The sequence below is a fragment of the Perognathus longimembris genome, chromosome 3 (genome assembly GCF_023159225.1).
Source record: "Perognathus longimembris pacificus isolate PPM17 chromosome 3, ASM2315922v1, whole genome shotgun sequence".
Lineage (NCBI taxonomy): Eukaryota > Metazoa > Chordata > Mammalia > Rodentia > Heteromyidae > Perognathus > Perognathus longimembris.
The window spans coordinates 90,745,333-90,766,586 of NC_063163.1; the positions used below are offsets into that span (position 1 = coordinate 90,745,333).

General features: G+C 43.9%; 1 protein-coding gene and 1 pseudogene across 1 annotated transcript in view; both read right to left on the reverse strand.

Annotated features, from left to right (window-relative positions):
- Positions 1-21,254, reverse strand: part of Ankle2 (ankyrin repeat and LEM domain containing 2) — a 30,782-nt gene that overhangs the window by 1,332 nt on the left and 8,196 nt on the right. The window contains exons 4-12 of the mRNA XM_048343214.1: positions 20,484-20,677; positions 20,199-20,387; positions 18,165-18,287; positions 14,413-14,479; positions 10,583-10,755; positions 6,612-6,718; positions 5,947-6,137; positions 978-1,590; positions 315-446 (exon numbers count right to left, since the gene is read on the reverse strand). Of these exons, the coding sequence (XP_048199171.1) occupies positions 315-446; positions 978-1,590; positions 5,947-6,137; positions 6,612-6,718; positions 10,583-10,755; positions 14,413-14,479; positions 18,165-18,287; positions 20,199-20,387; positions 20,484-20,677 (1,789 nt within the window). The remainder of the gene's footprint in view (positions 1-314; positions 447-977; positions 1,591-5,946; positions 6,138-6,611; positions 6,719-10,582; positions 10,756-14,412; positions 14,480-18,164; positions 18,288-20,198; positions 20,388-20,483; positions 20,678-21,254) is intronic.
- On the reverse strand, positions 3,284-3,453 carry LOC125349788 (annotated as a pseudogene).

The window sequence follows — 21,254 nt, forward strand, 5'->3', positions numbered from 1 at the left end:
GCTTCATGTATACGAGGTGAGTACTTTACCACTAGGCCGTATTCCCAGCCCTTGAGGAGATACTTCTGAACCTTAAACCCCGAGCAGATTACTTGTGGTGTTTCCATATGTAACTATCATGATCTGACTACAAATCCTGCATGCCACCATCCTTTTCAGCCTGTCAAGATTCAGCTTGGTCTGATTTTCCACCTTAGCAGAGGGAAGGCCTGCCACTGTACACCAATGACCATGTATTAGCTTGACTAAGGGGACTATGACTAACTTCTATACATAAACTCAAAATGCTACTGTTCTTAGGGCCCCAAGTTCACCTCTGTCTGTCTGAGGGTGAGTAGCCTAGGACTGCACTCTTCCACCTGTGCACTGCTGGATATAGGCCAGGGTCAACATCTGCACACTCAAGCGCTGCCAAGACATCCCGATCTAGTTTTGATGGCTCTTCTCTAGAATACAGGGTGGAAGGTGTAAGAAAAAGCAGATACTTCTGAATAAGAAAAACAAAAACAAAGACTTTGAAAACATCACTGCATTTTAAACTCAAGAACCAAATGAACAGAATATGTGAGACAATTTAGCTGTGTACATTAACCACTAAATACACCAGGATCTCAGAGGCACTAGCTGGAAAGATCAATAGCCAGGGTACAGGGCCAGAGCAGACAGATATTACACTCAGCATCCTACTAGTAAGCACAGCAAGGGCAGGGTCTCCAGGAAACCAACTGAGTCCCCACAAGAAGCACCATCAAACCCCACTGTTGATGTGTTAACTCCTAAAATAAATAAATTATTAGTAAGACTGGATTCTTCTGGTGGTATTTCCTTTCCTGGATCAACTACAGTAGAGCTGAAAGAAAACGATGGAGAGTATTAGAAGCTACACACCCAGGAAGAAGATGGGAACCACTGTCATGTCAAGTTGTAGGAAAAAAGGAACCACAAACAATGCCACATGTGTACAGACTATCACTCACCCCAAAAGAAAGAGTTTCCTAGTGGACAGGGATCCAGGTACAAGGGCAGCCTGGGCTCTGGGGCTGCTGGGACTCTGGGACATTTCACCTGCTCCTGCTGGCATCTTACTGTCAGTCTTGACTTGGCTGTTTCCCAGTCTGTCTGCAGCAACAGAACTTGCTGGCAAAGCATTTCCTTCTCCATCTTTTTTTGAAGTTAGGACCTTCTTATCTTTTGTTTTCTTGTTTCCATTTGATGTCTCAGAAAGACTACCTCCTAGGTTTTTCAAGTTCAGTTTATCAAACTGAAGAGTCAAAGAAGACACAGGTGGCAGAAGGTCTGCCTCCCCAGGGGGGGTCTCTTGTCTTCTCCAGCTTGGGGTCCTCTGACTCAGAGAATGACCTATCCCATTTTCACTACTGTGGGGATGATGTCCTTCGGAGCCTTCTCCACAGTCTGCCTTCTGCCCCAGGGGAAGGGCACCACACTCCACGTTCCCAAAAGCATCAGTTGTGGGCTGGCTTTGACTTCGTGCTGTGTTCTGCTGATTTTTCATTTCTTCTAAGCTCATGTTGTCTTCCTCATCTAGAAATGCCCCCACAGAGATAGAATTGCTATGCTTCTTCTCACTACCTATGAGAACAAAGAGGCACATTAGGTGTGCAGGTCAGAACCAGAATGACCATCATACTTAAATGCACTGTAAGCCCTATAGCCCAAGCAAGAAATGACTAATTCACAACCTTATCAGGTTTCAAGACAACAAACCACCTACATTACACCTGTGGGGGTGGAGGGGGGGGGAGAGCAAAATAGGACACTGCTAGCAGAAATAAATCGGGTCCCTTTTCCTCCCTCAAAGTCAGGAATTACAAGAAAAATTGTGGCCAAGGGACAGGCCAGGACTATAGGGAGAATATATCCTTCCTTATAGTTAGGTGGCTCCTGCCCAGCTGTGACTTGCAGCAGCTCTAGAAAAATTAACTGGAAATAATCTCAAGAAGAATCCTGTGCTTCTCTGTTCTGTAAATGCAATAAGCAGAACTACTTGAGAATAGCACTTTGCTGTTCAATACCAAAGGAAGGCCCTGTTTTTTTTTGTTTTTTTTGGCCAGTCCTGGGCCTTGGACTCAGGGCCTGAGCACTGTCCCTGGCTTCTTCCTGCTCAAGGCTAGCACTCTGCCGCTTGAGCCACAGCGCCGCTTCTGGCCGTTTTTTGTATATGTGGTGCTGGGGAATCGAACCTAGGGCCTCGTGTATCCGAGGCAGGCACTCTTGCCACTAGGCTATATCCCCAGCCCCGGAAGGCCCTGTTTTTGTTAAGACAGTGGCCACTGGAACTGAGGCATAAACAAATATGCCCACTCTGTCCATGGGACAACAGGTTTAGAGTAAATAAGGCTACCTCCCAGTCTTCTGGCTTCCAGCCTGGCCCAAGTGGCACTCCCCCTGCCCAGTCCATCTGATCACACTTGTGTACCATATCAGGTGCAGCAGGATATCTCCTGAGGCCTGCTCTGACTTTACTGGAGTCAGGGACAACTTGTGTTTTTTCTTTTTGGCCATGTTTGGTTTGAACTTGAGGCCACGAGCATGCTAAACAGGCATTATACCACTCAAACCATACTCCTAATCCCTATGACTTCATAATTTTTTTTTTTTTTTTGCACACCCTTTGACTTTGATCTTCCTACCAACACAGGCACTCTACTACTTGAGGCCACAATTCTCCTACCTATGACTTAGAGCCTACTGAATAGCTCGGACCACACATGCGTGCCAACACACCTAGTTTATTGAGATGAGGTCTCACTAATTTCTCGCTGGGCTAGCCTCCACCTGGGATGCTCCCAATCTCCACCTCTGGAGAAATCTTGGATGACAGGTGTGAACTACTGAACTTTGCCTAATTTTAACAGAGCTTACTTGGTCAGTTTTATTTCTGACAAGGACCAAAGCTTTCTGAAATAAGTCTCAAGAGATGACCAGTCACAGGACCAGCTGTAACCTGAAGCCTCTACAGGGAAAACTAGTGCAGAGGGAAATCAGGTAAAGAGGGACCTGAAAACCAGTGCCCAATCCTAAGGGCCCTAAGTGTAAAGGTTCCTCTTTCTTATCCCCCAATTCCTCCTAATGTATTCTCAATTCATGAGATTTTATTTTAATTTATTGTAAAGGTGATGAACAAAGGGGCTACAGTTACAAAAGGTAATGAGTATATTTCTTTCTTCAAAAAAGGTCACATACAATTTATTAATGTTTTGAGGTTTCATTTTAATTCTTAGTACTATTTATACTACTTATATATACTATTTATATTTAAATTTATTGTAGCCATTCTCAGGGAACTTAACAACTTTTGACTGTTCTTAAAGCTTGTATCATGGCACTATTATTGCCAGCTTTATCTAAATCTGCATACATACACACATATATTTATACATACATATATATGTATGTATGTATGTTTAGGTAAGCAGACTCATTGGCTGGCTGAGTACATTTCTTTTTAAACATTGGTATCCCCTAATTTTTCTTTTTGCAAAAAAAAAAAAAATGATACATGTTAATTGCAAAAGATTTGGAAAACACTCAATTGAGGGATATAGTCCAATATGGTATGCTGTAGTCACACCATTTGAAAATTAATGTTATGCTAATATGTTTAATCAAGTCACATACATGTATATTTTGTTTTGTTTTTGTGCCAGTCCTGGGGCTTTAACTCAGGGCCTGAGCACTGTCCCTGGCTTCTTTTAGCTCAAGGCTAGCACTCTACCACTTGAGTCACAGTGCCACTTCCAGCTATGTTTATGTGGTGCTGAGGAAATGAACCCAGGGCTTCATAAGCATGCTAGGCAAGCATTCTACCTTTAAGCTACATTCCCAGCCCCTACATGTATATTTAATAAAGATAATTATGTAGTTTCTTTTTCCTCCCATGTTGGGGTCAGCTGTGCCTTTAAGAGGCCACAGCTGACCTTGGCCTGTCCCTCCCCTTCCTGCCTTTAACAGGAAGAGAAGCCCCTGCTCCTGGGGCGAGCACATGTCTGATGGCCTGATGGCGGGGTACCCCAGAAACCTAATCCTTGGGGGGCTGGGCCTCCGCCCACAAGGGAGGTCCCCTGACATCACTTGATGGACACCCCTCGTGGCCAATCTGTTCTCCCTTTCCTTGTGCCCACCTTTGGGATATATCTTTGTGGCTTGGCTTCTCATCTGAATAAATCAGAACCGTCCCAGAGACGATCTCCGGGACCTCACACGCTCGTGTCTTCCTTGGGCTGGTGAGTATGGGGGTCTCGCGACCACACGCGACCCGAGGCTAATCCGGCTCCCCGCTCCCGCGTCTGATCCCTACTGGCCGGGGGGGAGGGGGTGTGGGGTGTGGGGTGTGGGGTGTGGGGGGGTGTGGGGGTGGGGGACGACGACGACAACGACGACGACTTGAGAGAGTGAGTATGGATGCCCAGCAGAGGAGATAGGTAAGCCCAGGACCCCTCCCCACGAGGGTGGGAGGGATAGAGCGAAGCCCGGCAATTTAAAGCGCAACACTCCCATTAATCATATGCATTGTTGTACAACATTCATTACAACTGTAAGCTCTTTTTTCATATCATGCCCTATACTCTGAAAGCATGCTTTTTATTTATTTTTTTGATTGGCTTGAACTCAGGGCCTGGGTGTTGTCCCTGAGCTCTTTTGCTCAAGGCTAGTACTCTTAACACTTTGAGCCACAGTTCCACTTCAAGTTTTCTGGTGGTTACGTGGAAATAAGAGTGTCACAGACTTTCTTGCGGACTGGATTTGAACTGTGATCCTCAATTCTAAGCTTCCTGAGTGGCTAAGGCTACAGGAATGAGCCACCAGCACCCAGGGAAAGGATGATTTTTTTTCATTCTGTACAAGGATAGAACAATTTACTCATCCAATCCTCAACTATCAAAGGATAAACTATTAAGTTTTCCACTGTTTGGTAAACAGTGCTTAGGAATCTCTAATTCTTTCCTCACAAAAAAACGATGGTGAGACAGACTCTTTGTCCAGAGCCTAGACACCACAACTAGCACCAGATGGCAAGGTATCACTCCTACTCTCATTGTACTCGGATTTTACTGCATTTTAAAGACAGAACTCTTATAACTGGTGAGATACTTTTTTTGGGGGGGAGGGGGGTGATTTTTGCCTTTTCTCTTATAATGTTTAAGAAGTCTTAATATTTCCTTTTTACTTTCCCCAATGCAACTTACCAAACCCAGGTCTTTGCTCAGGCTGAGGCATGCAATCTGTCAGTGAGCCACACCCTCAAACCAATTTTTCCTTTTTTAATGTTGCTAGTGTGCTATGAGTTACTTTTAAGTATTTAAAATCAGATTAACCTTTTCTGTTCATTCCATTCACTGCTTTTGTGCCCAAGATGCTCTGTCCCTAAAGGCTGAAAAAATACACATGAGCATTCTATAACATATCTTCCTTTTTCTGACACGCAATATATCCAATAAACAGTACATTTAGAAAAAGATATAAATACAAGATCTAAAATATTACATCTATGGGCTGGGAATGTGGCTTGGTGGTAGAGTGCTTGCCTAGCATGCATGAAGCCCTGGGTTCAATTCCTCAATATCACATAAACAGAGAAAGACAGAAGTGGCAGTGTGACTCAAGTGGTAGAATGCTAGCCTTGAGCAAAAGAAGCTTAGGAACAGTGTCCAGGCCCTGAGTTCAGGTCCCAGGATTGGCAAAAATAAAATAAAATATTACATCTAGAAGTTTTGGAAAAGCAGTATCAAATGAAACATTTTCAATTCTGGACCAGGACCTAAAGCAAGAAGCAGCAATACCACTTGCCATGCCGTTGTGCTTTTCATATATACAAGTACATGTACATCATATGAGTGGACACATACCTTGTGATACCACTTTTACAATAAAATCACATGAGGAAAGAAGAGAAAGCCATAGCCACCTCAGCTCATGTTTGCTCACCAGAAGTGAATGCTTTGTCTTGATGGCAGGCTTCATTTTCTCTTGTTTCTTGTTGAACCTTTCTGCCCATTTCCTGACGGGCAAGATATTCTTCTAGTCTTCGCAGGCCCTCTTGGGAAGACAGATCAACAAAACAGCCCAGGAATTCCCAGTATTCAACCCAGGGATACCCCAGCTCATGAGCTAGCTCCCTGTAAGAAATAAAAAACAACCAGTTGAGAAAACAGAAAAATTACCCAAAGAAAACAGCCACTTAGTTCAGAGTGCCAAAACAATGTCTGCAATATTGTGTGTAATTTTATTTTATCCTAAGCTTGAGGTTAAAATTAAGCATGCTTTTTCCAACTATCTGTTAGCAGGTAAGACTGCAGTGTTCCCCCAAAAGCTATTCTATGCCAAAACAAACCACATTTGCTCAAGATGGAAGCCCCCAGCCAGTGTACACTCACATTACTCATATAGTGAAATCCTATGTTTTAGCCAGATATATAAAAATTTAGGTCTGTGGCAAAGTTAAGCTGTAAACCTCAAATTAGGCACATATTTTGGGGAAAAAAAAGATCTAAAATGTCCCAGTAAATGCTCTGGAACCATCAATACACATCCACACAAAATAACTATGCAGCACTGAAGCCTGTGTGCTCTTAGCATGGTCATATAAGTACCTCCCTACTCTCTCAGTGCCCCGCTCCGCATCAGACTTCCTGACACTGTGGAAGAAGCCTGCTTTCTCTCGAGGTGGAGTTTTCCAGAGTTTGCGAAAATCTTCGGCCTGAGAGAAAAAGGAAAAACTTCAGGTTATGCTGTACCTTGTTTCAGCTCACCCAGTCTCAGAACTATCAGAACCACAGACTTAAAGGTTGTTTCCCAACAATTTTAATAGGCCACAAAGCTCTGAGGCCAAGAGAGGCAGCATGACCAAACTCAGCCCTGTGCTTGAGGTGGGAAGGAGGTTCCTCCCTTCACCAGCCTATATAGATTGTGAGCATCAAATCTGGCCCAGGAAAGCCAACACGAGTCTTTTGTTTTTTTTCCAGTCCTGGGCCTTGGACTCAGGGCCTGAGCACTGTCCCTGGCTTCTTTTTGCTCAAGGCTAGCACTCTGCCACTTGAGCCGCAGCGCCACTTCTGGCTATTTTCTGTATATGTGGTGCTGGGGAATCGAACCCAGGGCTTCATGTATACGAGGCAAGCGCTCTTGCCACTAGGCCATATCCCCTCAACACGAGTCTTAACTTGATTTAAGGACAGCAGGTATCACCAGCCACCACCCCAAAGGCAGATGCATTACTTCCCATAACATAAAGAATAGACATCAATCTGTCTTGAGTCACCTACTGCTAGTTTTGTTGAATGCACCTCATCTTTTTTTTTTGCCAGTCCTGGGCTTGACCTTGTTGGGGATTCATCTTGGCCTTAAGCGGGGGAAGGACGAGGAGAGCGCTCCTGAGACGCCGCCCTTCCCCCAGCCCTGGGGCAGTGTGGAAGTGAGCCACACCTATCTCCTTCTGGGTCTGGAACCAGAAGGGGTAGCTTTGAGACCATCCCCCACCTTGCGCCAGCGAGCACACAGGGTGGTACAATGAGAAGTGACATTAGCCCATGAGGGAGGTCCTTTGGGAGCTGCTCTTGGACAGACAAAAGCTCGCCAGCCTATCGCAGCTCATGCTCAATCCTTGTCATCACTACTATATTACTGTGAGCCCTTCCTGAATAAACCGGATTGCTCTCCGAAGCGTCTCCGAGATCCGTCTGCGCCTGGCTTCCTTGGTGGGTAAGGAGGGAAGAAAAAGGGGATCTCGTTCGGCCACGTGCACCTTAGGCTAGCCTGTGTCCCTCGCTCCACCTTGGCCACCTGCTGGTTGGGTGCCCAGGGGAGAGGGTGGAAAGGGGAGTACTGATAAGGGAGTAAGCTTAGCATCCCCGCACCAGGGGAGGTAAATCTAGCCCGGCATGACCTCACAGCCTGAGGACTATCCCTGGCTTCCGTTTGCTCAAGGCTAGCACTCTACCACTTGAGCCACAGCGCCACTTCTGACCATTTTCTATATATGTGGTGCTGAGGAATCGAACCCAGGGCTTCATGTATACGAGGCGAACACTTTACCACTAGGCCATACTCCCAGCCCAGACATAAGAGTTTCACAGACTTTCCATCTCAGCCTTCTGAGTAGCTAGGATTACAGGCATGAGCCACCAGCACTCAGCATTGGAGATATTTTTATAGTTGCAAATATCTATTTAGAAAGTCAGTGTTTAAAAAAAATGTTTTTTGGTTTGTGTTGCCTTTTTTTTGGGTGGTGTTACTGGGGTTTGAACTCAGAGCAAGGCTCCACTGCTAAGCCAAACCCCCACATTTTTACACTGGTTATTTTGGAGATAGGGTCTCAATTTCCACTCAAGTACATGCCCCATCTACTTTAGGCTTCTTGCCCTGGCTGGGACAACAGATGTGCATTACCAGCCTAGCTATGGGTTCAGAGAGCTCTCCTAAACTTCTACCTAGCCTGATTTCAAACCCTGATCTTTTCTGTTCTCAGCCTCCTAAATGGCTAGAATTATAGGTGTGAAAGCGTAAGAAAAAGAGTCTATGTCACTATGTACCCAAGCTGATCTTACAAGTATGCCCAGCTTCTTGATTAGAGGTATGTGCCACAAAGCCTGGAAAACGCTACCACTTGAGCCACAGCTCTACTTCCAGCCTTTTGGTAGTTAACTGAAGAGTCTTATTCGATTTTCCTTCCTGTGCTGTCTTTGAACTGTGATCTTCAGATCTCAGCCTCCTAAGTAGCTAGGATTACAGGTATGAGCCACTTGCACTGTCAGGTTTTTTTTTTTTGTTGTTGCTGTTGTTTGTTGGTTTTGAAAGCAGTACTGGGATTTGAACTCAAGGCTTCATGCTTCCTACATAGGTGCTCTATGACTTAAGCTACACATCTCACACTTTCAGGTCTTTTCTTCTTTAGTCAGATAGGTTGTCATGTTTTTATTGCCTGGGCCTACCTGAAATGTAATCGGCCTATTTATGCCTATCATAGCTGGGATTACAGGGGTATACCAGGCCCAGCTTTTTAGTTGAGATCATCTATTTGCTGGAGCTGGCCTCCAACCAGGCATGAGCTAACATCCTCAGCTTTGTTTTTTTAATCAAGATTTCATAAATGCCATTGAGAAAGAACTGTCAGTTGTAAATATGGCACAAAAACATGTACAATATTTGTACAACATTTGACCTACCAACCTCATTAACACGGCAGCCTGTACAGCTTGTAGAAAAGCCTACAGCTTGTGGGAAAAGGAGATGATGCCAGGGGCTCGAACATTTGAGAGGAAGTGCTGGGAATTGCAAGTGTGGCAAAATTCAATTTGGAAGGTAAACTTACAAGAGTTACTTAAATCACAAGAGGCGGGGCTGGGGATATGGCCTATTGGCAAGAGTGCTTGCCTCGCATACATGAAGCCCTGGGTTCAATTCCCCAGCCCCACATATACAGAAAACGGCCAGAGATGGTGCTGTGGCTCAAGTGGCAGAGAGCTAGCTATGAGTAAAAAGAAGCCAGGAACAGTACTCAGACCCTGAGTCCAAGCCCCAGGACTGGCAAAAAAAAAAAAAAAAAAAAAATCACAAGAGGCAGTCATGTTAGACTGGTAAGGGGAGAGGAGGGACAGAAAGAATGAGACAACAAAATGGAGGGGCTGGCCCAGATAAACTACTCTAAAGAAGTGTGGACTCCCAGTATATCCAAATCCAAAACTTTGTTACTACCTCATAGCAGATGGCTTCAGACAAGAATGACCTTTGTGCTCCACAGAAGTTGGTTTATGCTGGGAGTCAGTAGCTTACACCTGTAATCCACTTAGGAGGAGGCTGTGGTACAAAGCCAGCCCAGAAATGGGAAGTCTGAGACTCTTTCTTTGTGTAAGTCCTGGGGCTTGAACTCAGGGCCTAAGTGCTGTTCCTGAGCTTTTTGCGCTTAAGGCTAGTGCTCTACCACTTGAGCCATAGCTCTAGCCCAGAAATGGAGATGCAGCCTTAATCAAAGAAGCTCCAGGACAGTGTCCAAGCCCTGAGTTCAAGGCCCAGGGCCAGTACTTTAAAAAAAAAAAAAGTTGATGGGCTGGGGATATGGCCTAGTGGCAAGAGTGCTTGCCTCATATACATGAGGCCCTGGGTTCAATTCCCTAGCACCACATATACAAAAAACGGCTAGAAGTGGCGCTGTGGCTCAAGTGGCAGAGTGCTAGCCTTGAGCAAAAGGAAGCAGGGACAGTCAGTGCTCAGGCCCCGAGTCCAAGCCCCTGGACTGGCCAAAAAAAGAAAAAAAAAAAAGTTAGAGGGCTGGGGATATGGCCTAGTGGCAAGAGTGTTTGCCTCGTATACATGAAGCCCTGGGTTTGATTCCCCAGCACCACATATACAGAAAATGGCCAGAAGTGGCGCTGTGGCTCAAGTGGCAGTGTGCTAGCCTTGAGCAAAAAGAAGCCAGGGACAGTGCTCAGGCCCTGAGTCCAAGGCCCAGGACTGGCAAAAAAAAAATGTTAGTTTATAATAACAAGCTCAAAATAACAGGACACAGCACCTAGCAATGTGGGGACAGACAGGGAGTTTTCAGAAGCTTCCTTACCCAGCAGCTTACCTTGGATGGACTCAGGGGTCCAACAAACGCCCTCAGAGTCAGCATAGAGTCCTTGGGGCCACCTCTACAGTAGCTGGCCTGTGAGGCCTCAGCTGTCTGGTCTGAGGACCACAGCTCCCCAATGATAGGTGAGGAAGTGTCTTCTGCTCTCAGAAGCGGCACATAGTAGTGACCTAAGGGAGGAGACATGTGTGAACCACAGGCTCCTTATCACCTAGAGTGAATGAGGGTATGGGTGAACAGTGGTAAAAATAATGGTGTAAAGAACCAGGTGGTCAGTAAGCTCTGGGGCAAAGACCACAGCAAAGGCCAGCTTAATTTGGTATACATTTTTAGTGAGCCTCACTTCAAGAAAAGGAAAGGGAGGAGAGCATCAGCCACTCCAGGAAGCTGGGGCTCAGAGGATGGGTGCGGAGATTATCAATAGCAACAATTTAAAGAGTTACAATGAGGTCACATCTTCCTCTTCTTGCCTCAGTCTCCTAGTCCTGTGGAATATGCTTTTTATGCTCAGTGCCTGCAGGAAAGGGCTTGCAGGAGCACTTGCTTGCCATGCCACCCAAAGTGCCTGAGAACTTTAAAACTTAAATGCTTATAGTTTTTTTTTGTTTTTTGTTTTGTTTTTTTGGCCAGTCCTGGGGCTTGGACTCAGGGCCTGAGCACTGTCCCTGGCTTCTTTTTGCTCAAGGCTAGCACTCTGCCACTCCAGCCACAGTGCCACTTCTGGCCATTTTCTGTATATGTGGTGCTGGGGAATTGAACCCAGGGCCTCATGTATATGAGGCAAGCAAGCACTTTTGCCACTAGGCCATACCCCCAGCCCCCCCCCCCCTTTTTTTAATGCTTGTGCCAGTCATGAGGTTTGAACTCGGAACCTGGACTCTATCTCTGAACTTTTACTGATCAAGACCAGTACTCTGCTACTTGAGCCACAGCTCTACTTCCAGCTTTTTGATGGTTAATTGGGGATAATAGGTTCATGGATTCTCCTGTATGGGCTGGCTTTGAACTGTGATCTTCAGAACTCAGTCTCCCGAGTAGCTAGGATTATAGGTGTGATGCATCACTACCCAGCTTGTAATAGTTTTTGTAACTTTCATTTTTCTATTCTACATTCATTGTAGTGTTTACTAAAGATTGTAGTAACTGATTTACTATATTCCACAAGTCAGGGTCTAAAACTGGGATATATCACTTACATGGAAGAAATGTTACAGGTAGTACCTTCTTTTCCCCTTTCCTTTAGTGATTTATGAATATAAACTACATGGCAAATTTCACCTGTAATTAATTATCCACATTTACTTTTTTTTTTTTTTTTCCATATTCAAGTCCTTTAAGAAAAGTTTTTCTTTTGCTCAGGACCTGAGGGTTATCCCTAAACTACTACTTTGAGCCACAGCTCCACTTCCAGTTTTCTGGTGGTTAACTGGAGGTAAGAGTACCATGGACTTTCTGGCTTTTTTTTTTTTTTTGCCAGTCCTGGGCCTTGGACTCAGGGCCTGAGCACTGTCCCTGGCTTCTTTTTGCTCAAGGCTAGCACTCTGCCACTTGAGTCACAGTGCCACGTCTGGCCATTTTCTGTATATGTGGTGCTGGGGAATCGAACCCAGGGCTTCATGTATATGAGGCAAACACTCTTGCCACTTGGCCATATCCCCAGCCCCCTGACTTTCTGGCTTTTTTAACTGGAAAGGAGAGTCTTACAGACTTTCCTGCCCCAGCTAGCTAAACCCTGAGCTCAGATCTCAGCCTACTGAATATCTAAGATTACAGGCATGAGCCACTGGTACCTTGTTTTCTTTTTTCTTAAAGCAAAGATTTAATTATTCATTTTTTTGTGCCAGTACTGGGGCTTGAACTTTTACCCTGTTTTTCTGCTCACAGCTGGTACTCTACCACTTGAGTCATAAATGAAGCTGAAGCTAAAGCTAAAGGCAGTTTTGTCTTTTACTGGTTAACTAGAGATAAAAGCCTTATGAATCTGCTTGATTTTCAGAGTTCTGTCTCCTGACTAGCTAGGATTACAGGCATGAGGCACTGATGCCAGTTAAGGATTTTAGTATAACAGGATAAAGTAGGGAGAAATGAAAACAATGAAAGGAGGAAACATTCCTGCCTCACACAGGAAATGTGGGCAAGGACTCTCTTTAAAGGACATTTTTGTGGTTTAAATTTTGTTCTTTTTTGGTTGCTGAGGACTGAATCCAAGGCACTGTGTTTATGCTAAAGTATGCTAAACACAAGCGCCTCCACTAAACTAAACCCAGAACTCTTAGGAACCTATCCCTAAAGAGCTGGGGTGTATGTAGCTACAATGTTCCCTTAGTGTTTTATTTTTTCTTTAGAACTGGGCTTTGCACTTGCTAGGCAGACACTCTAGCACTCCACTCCTCCTAATGTGGTTTTACATCTGGCTTTTTATTTTGTCAGTTGTGGGGCTTGAACTCAGGGCCTAGGCACTGTCCCTGAATTCTTTCACTCAAGCTAGTACTTTAAGCCATGGTCCCACTTTTGGTTTCCTGGTAGTAAATTGGAGAGAAGAGTCTCATAGACTCTCCTGCTTAGGCTGGCTTTAAACTGTGATCCTCAGACCTCAACCTCTTGAATTGTATGTGTGAGCCACTAACTGCCTGGCAAAATAGACTTCTTAGGAGTTTTTTTTTGTAATGGGGATCAAACATTGCACTTGCTAGGCAAGTACTTTGCAGTGGGCTACATCTCAGCCCAATGCCTGGCTTAAAAAAAAAAAATCTAATTTTCTCTAATACTGTAGGCATGTTTCCCTTTTTTATGCAAATGTGGATCTGTTAGGTGCAGGCAGTATGCAGCATTATGACCAATGCTACAGCATATTCTCTGGTGTCAAAGACTAGAACCCAACAGAGGCATGTTGAAGCCAACAGATGTTGACTCACCTCCTGTTTTCCCACAGGATCTTTAGCAAGAAGCAAGTACAAAAGATAGCAGGAGGGCTGGGAATATGGCCTAGTAGCAAGAGTGCCTGCCTCGGATACACAAGGCCCTAGGTTCGATTCCCCAGCACCACATATACAGAAAATGGCCAGAAGCGGCGCTGTGGCTCAAGTGGCAGAGTGCTAGCCTTGAGCAAAAAGAAGTCAGGGACAGTGCTCAGGCCCTGAGTCCAAGCCCAAGACTGGCAAAAAAAAACCAAAAAAAAGATAGCAGGAAATGAAGAAGTACCACGTGAGGTAGACAAACGGACAGAATAAAGGGCAGGTGAATACAGTCATAATATTCAATGTATATGTGAAAATGGAATTAGGCAAATTGAGGGGATGGGTAGGAGAATGATGAAAGTTGTGACACCGATCAATACACACTGCACTCACTAACATGTTGAATTGAAATCCCTTTATACAACTACTTAAGGGTAATAAATAAGTATCACATTTTAGATCTTAGGGATGGTCATGTTTTATGGTCACAAACAGGAAAAGCCTTATCGGGTAGGATAGAATTACTACCTAACAATCTCCACAAAGAAATGCTGCTGGGCGCTGGTAGTTTATACCTGTAATCCTAGTGGACTCAGAAAGCTAAGACCTGAGCACTGTGGTTCAAATCCATCCTGGGCAGAGTCCTATGAGAATCATATCTCCAACTAACCTCCAGTAAACAGGAAGTGGATCTGTGGCTCAAAGTGGTAGAGCCCTAGCCTTGAGCAAAAAGAACTCAGGAACAGCACCTAGAGCCTGAGTTCAAGTTTCACAATCAACAAAAAAGAAAGGAAATGCTAATGGACATTTGAAGGCATTTTTCTGTTAGGATGGTGTGAAATTCCACAGATAAATCAAGTACCAACTTACCCTTTAAACATTCTCTAATCTTCTCTTTTAATTCTACAGACTGGCTTTTGCTTCTTTCACAAATTACCTGGTTAAGTGAAACAGAGTAAGTGAACATTCTAAATTGCAACATTTTCTTATCAATAAGATGACATTTGAAATATGATGGTGTCTTAATTCTAAAGATTCCATAAAGCTCACATTTCTTTTTTTTAAAGAAGGAAAAAAAGGAGGCTGGGAATGTGGCTTAGCAGCAGAGTGCTTTCCTACCATGCATGAAGCCCTGGGTTCGATCCCTCAGTACCACATAAACAGAAAAAGCCCAAGGGGCGCTGTGGCTCAAGTGGGAGAATGCTAGCCTTGAGCAGAAGGAAGCCAGGGACAGTGCTCAGGCCCTGAGTTCAAGCCTTAGGACTGGCAAAAAAAAAGAAGAAAAAAGAAAGGTTTAAGGGAACAGGGTAGGAGAACAGACGAGGAAAGGAAAATAGTTTTCTTTTTCTTTTTTTTTTGGCCAGTCCTGGGGCTTGTACTCAGGGCCTGAGCACTGTCCCTGGCTTCTTTTTGCTCAAGGCTAGCTCTCTGACACTTGAGCCATAGCGCCACTTTTGGCAGTTTTCTGTATATGTGGTGCTGAGGAATTGAACCCAGGGCCTCATGTATATGAGGCAAGCACTCTTGCCACTAGGCCATATCCCCAGCCCAGGAAAATAGTTTTCTTAAAAATGCAATTGCGCCATCTAGTGTGAGCATGGGAACATGAGCATATATAAGCCCATCCTCCATATATACTGGGTTGAGGTAGAGCTACTCCTCATGTGAAATAAAAGCAATAGTTTTGGGGCTGGGAATATGACCTAGTGGTAGAGTGCTTGCCTCATATTCATGAAGCTCTGGTTTCAATTCCTTAGCACCACATATAGAGAAAAAGCCAGAAGTGGCACTGTGGCTCAAGTGGCAGATTACTAGTCTTGAGCAAAAAGAAGCCAGGGACAGTGCTAAGGCCCTGAGTTCAAGCCCCAGGACTGGCAAAGAAAAAAAATTCTGAGCCCTTAGAAAACTGTTAGCAATACACCTATTTCTGTTAAGCCAAGCATGTGTTGCACATGCCCATAATCCTTGCTACTCAGGATGATGAGACCTGGAGGACTGAGGTTCAAAGCTAGCCAAGCAGAAAAATCAGAGACTCTGTATCTCTAACCAGCAAAATGCTGGACTGGAGGCTTGGCTCAAGTGTTACAGTGTCAGCTGTGAGAAAGAAAACAAAGTAGGATTGAGGACCCTAAATTCAAGGCATATACATAAAACACAAAATATTTTGTTAGAAGAGGTAAACAGCCTTCAAAGGAAAGAAATGAACTGCAAAATTACCAGCTGTGAGAGAAATAAAAACTCTGAGTGAAAACTATGTATTTAAAGTCATTCATGAGTGGAGGTCAAATGCTTTAAAAATGTCATGAGCTGGGCAGAGGGTATAGCAGGCAGTGGTAGACTGCTAGCCTATCACATGTGAGGCCCTGGCTTCAATCCTTAGCACTAAAGGGAGAAAGGAGAGAGGGTAGGAAGGAGGAGGACAGGGAAAGGAGAGAGGGAAAAAGTTTTTTTGTGCTGTTTTGTGTGTGATAGTACTAGAGCTTTAACTCAGAATCGGGGAGCTGTCCTTAAGATTTTAATATATATATGTGTGTGTGTGTATATATATATATATATATATATATACACACACACACACATACGTATGTATGTATGTAAAATAATGGTAATTTCTCAGTTGTAAAACTGTTAGTGAACTGTAATTTTTTTTCTGTTAGCTGTAGGGCTTGAACTTAGAGCAGAGGTGCTGTCCCTGAGATCTTTTGCTCCACTTCTGCTTTAATTGGAGTTAACAGTTAATTAACTCTGGAGTTAATTCTGGGTTAATTGGAGATAAGAGTCTCACAGGGACTTTTCTGCCTGGGCTGGATTCAAACCATGATCCTTAGATCTCAGCCTCCTGAGTAGTGAGGATGTATTTTTTTTCTTATTTATTGTCAAAGTGATGTACAGAGAGGTTACAGTTTCATACGTTAGGCCTTGGGTACATTTCTTGTACTGTTTGTTACCTCCTCCCTCATTCCTCCCTCTCCCTTTCCCCTTGCCCTCTCCCCCATGACTTGTTCAGTTGGTTTACACCAAATAGTTTTGCAAGTATTGCTTTTGTCTTTTTATCATTTGTCTCTTGATTTTGATATTCCCTTTCACTTCCCTAGTTCTAATACCAGTATACACAGTATCCAGTGTACTCAGATGAGCTACAGTGATAACAGGAAGCGGATACAAGAGGATTATCAACAATAGAGGCTACGGTTTCACACGGCTTGAAGGATGTATTCTTGTAAAAATACATATTCTGCATTTTCTACAGAGGATGGGCATACCTGATGTAATAATAGCAAAGAGTGTGGGGAGGCACTACTAGATAGAAGGTCCTCTGGATTTTGTTGCTTTTATTTTTTCTTTTCTTTTCTTTTTTTTTTTTTTTTTGCCAGTTCTGGGGCTTGAACTCAGGCTCTGTCCCTGAGCTTCTTTTGCTCAAGGCTAGCACTGTACCACTTGCACTGCAGTGCCACTTCAGCTTTTCCTGTTTATGTGGTACTGAGGAATCGAACCCAGAACTTCACGTATGATAGGAAAGCACTCTACCACTAAGCCATATTCCCAGGCTTGGGTTTCATTTCTAAGACTTGTTGGTCCAGGTCATTTAGTAGTACAGTATTCTTATTGGTCCCTTTTCCTACTTCACAGGCATAAGATTCAGCACAGCACATTTTGTTCAACTGGTAAAGATCATGAAGAAGACTGCTTTACGAGGTCTGTATGGATCATGGGAGATGTGTGAGGGCACACATCCATCACCACTACCACCAATCATCATCTTTACCATCTTCACAATCATTACTATCACCACCACCACCATCATCATCATAATCATCAATACCACTATCTTCACGATATCATCACAATAACCATAACCATGCTCCTTATCACACCTCTCCTCCCGCCCTCCACCCACCTCCATTTCCACCACCTCATTACTACCTCTGTTCTCTCTGAACTGACTGCTAACATGTTTAGAGGGGGAAACATAACAATGGGCAGAACAGGTAGTCAGAACAAGTTGAGTGTTAGGTCAAGAAAATAAGACTGGAGCTGGACCTCGTATACATGAAGCCCTGGGTTTGATTCCCCAGCACCACATACATAGAAAAAGTCAGAAGGGGTGCTGTGGCTCAGTGGCAGAGTGCTAGCCTTGAGCAAAAAGAAGCCAGGGGCAGTGCTCAGGCCCTGAGTTCCAAGCCCCAGCACTGACAAAAAAAAAAAAAAAAGGAAAACTGGCAGACCATGGAAGTGGTGCTGTGGCTCAGGGTGGTAGCAAGTGGTGCTGTGGTTCAGGGTGGTTGCAAGTGGTGTTGTGGCTCAGAGTGGTAGCACACTAGCCTGGAGCAGAGAGCGCTCAGGAACAGCACCCAGGCCCTTAGGTCAAGCCCTATGACAGACAAAAACAAAAACCATAAAAAACAACTGGCAGACTATGTCAGCTCATTCTATCATGGTTCTAGAGATGCACTGCCTTTATGAAGAACATCTTTCTCACTACTCAGGAATCTAAATGTGCTTAAAAGAAAATATAACTCATCCTGATTTAACTGTGACTTCACTGTAGTTGTGCCCATAGACTACAAACTTACATATTTTCATTTGCAACAGATACTAATTACAGTTTAATGATTACTTACATCTTCAGGTGTTTTACCATATTTATTCCTTGGGTTTTTCGCAATCAAAGGATGTGAAGAAAGCACATTGACCACATCTACATTTCCAAATTTACAAGCAAAATGCAATGGGGTATCATAGCCCTGAAAAAAAGTACAGAAGCACAATTACTCAACTTTGTAATATAGTTGCTCTAAGGTGAAAATCACTACTTAAGAGAAAAGGTCTCTAAAAAGAAAGATCACATGACACTGCTCATATCACCGGTAAGTTCCAGGATTCCATCTTCACTCCCATATGGAATGAACTAAGTCTGCGCAGGTGGCTGTGATGGACACTGGGCAGGGGAGCAATGAGGGTCTCCACATACTGGGGAGGTCTGGACATGACTGTCCTGCACTAGTTAACATCATTATTAATATTAAGAAATTGATAGTTTGCCAGTGATAGTGACATCTTATTGTTCTGTTTTCTACTTATTTTTACCTGGCATGAAAAAAGGTGTTGACCTTTAAGTTGATCTTATCTGGCAACTGTCTGAGCTCTATAATTTCCTTAACAATGCATAAGAGTTCATTGGAATCTTCCTTACAGCTCTGCAATCTGGAGGAGAAAATCTTTCATCCAAAATGGCCTACAGCAGGCTTCCTGACAGCTCAGCTCTTGGTCTGACCCTTTCCTGGGCCTCTGCCATGACTAGAGACAAAAATGACAACCTGGACTGGGCAGAGACAGTGGTCAAATACTGAGAAAACATCTGAGTGACAAGTAACAAGCTAGACAGAGGGACTGGACCTGATTCTACAAGTATGCTCAGGATGAACACAAAGATGGAGACCCTGGGGCTGGGAATGTGGCTTAATGGTAGAATGCTTGCCTAGCACAATAAAGCCCTGGTTATCATTCCCCAGTATCACATAAACAGAATAAACTAGACGTGGTGCTGTGGCTCGAGTGGTAGAGTGTTAGCCTTGAGTGAAAGCAGCTCAGGGACAGTGCCTAGGTCCTGAGTTCAAGCCCCAGGACAAATACAATAAATTACCATAAACTAGTTGTATAAGGAGGATGTCATTGTGACATTTACACACACACACACAAGCCCCAGGACAGATATAATAAATTACCATAAAGTAGTTGTATAAGGAGGATGTCACTGTGACATTTACACACACACACACACACACACACACACACACACACACACACACACACACACACGTAGCCCCATCAACTGCACTCCAATTAGCCACCAACAAAAACACAGAGGTGGAGCTGTGGCTCAATGGTAGAGTGCATGTATATATTTTGCTCAGAAGAATCTTCTTTCTCTATTGCTTTTTCTTCCTCTGCCCTCCAAATCTCCAGTTGATCAACAGCTTAAATTGAGGTTCCTTATGCCCATCTTTATACAGTTAGGTTACATTACACATACATAGTTGTGCTATATTTCAGTTATTCACCCTCCAAATTTCTTTCTCTCGTACCCCTTCCCCTAATTTTCCTATACAGTCCCATAGTTAAAAGTCATATTTTGTGTATATATACTTATACAAACACATATATGTTTATGTATTCAGGTACATACACATGTCCATGTCCACGAATATGTCTTTTAGGTCTTTCACATATATGTGAAAACAGGGTATTTGGCCTTTTGAGCTTGGCTTATCTCATTCAATATGCTATTCTCTAATTCCATCCATTTCCCTACAAAGATATGACTTCATTTTTTTCTCTATGGCTATATAATATTCCGTGGTAATTTATACACAGTATTTTCTTTATCCATTCAATTTATTGTTGAGCACATTGGCCTGATTCCACTGTCAGGCTATTACATGCCCTTTAGCAAGGGCATGAAGGTAGAATAATTTACACTCCTCTGTATATGTGCACAATATTGGTAGGATGAGGTCATAAGGTAGGTCTATTTTTAGTTCTCTGAACCTCCATATCAATCTCCCACATCCCTTGCATACTGACCTGGGTATATAAGTAACATACACGTTGAGAACACACACTTTGAGCTTTGAGATTCAAGAGGAAATACTCACCACTTTGTCAGGAGTGTTCAAATATAGGTCAACAATGTAGTGGATACGCTTCTGCAGCATGCCCGAGTCATCATCTGGGTACATCAGCCTCATGAACACAGGGTTCTCCAGAGTCTCTAGTGTCAGCTGGCACATGGAAGCCTGATTCTCTCTAGCAGCAACATGCATGACATTGTACCTACATCCTTCCTGAAAGACCACATGATCCAAGCTTAATGTTTGTTAAAGTCTTTTATAATCAGTACAGTGACCACATGGCACAAATAGTGCTGAAGGCAGACTTACCTGTACAATGGTTGGGTTGTCCCCGGAACCAATTAGATATCGGGGGTTACTCCAGATAAGATCCAAAAAGGTGTCTTCCTCTCCCTTCTCTACAGCTTTCCTCAGCTTGGCAGTGAGGTCCTGTGTACGGGGGTTTTTATAACTATTTGCTCGCTCTTTGTTTACTGTTTCCAGTTCAGATAAGCACAATCCATCTGTCATCGAGACAAAATTCAAGAACATTTAATTTCATGGCTCCTTCTCACCCACTCTGCTGTGCTAACAGCTAACGCCTTCCTATAGAGGCTCTTTTTTTTTTTTTTGGGCCAGTCCTGGGGCTTGGACTCTGGGCCTGAGCACTGTCCCTGGCTTCTTTTTACTCAAGGCTAGCACTCTGCCACTTGAGCCACAGCGCCACTTCTGGCCATTTTCTGTATATGTGGTGCTGGGGAATTGAACCCAGGGCCTCATGTATATGAGGCAGGCACTCTTGCCACTAGGCCATATCCCCAGCCCTCCACAGAGGCTCTTGAGGAATAAGACGTAAGAAGTAAAGATGGTAAAGGGCATTGCTGAGTGGAGTCAGATGGCCAAAAGCCTCCATGAACAAGGTATTACTTGGCACACTTGACAGATCTAAGTTATAAAACTGGGTGAATGAGAAATCGGAAGCCATCACAAGAACTCTCCAACAGGCAAGTGTTCATGCAAAGTGGGAACTCTTCCAAATACTGTTTCATGGGTCTAATCACAATGCCTAAGAATGATTTAACTTGATTTCTTTCAGGGGAA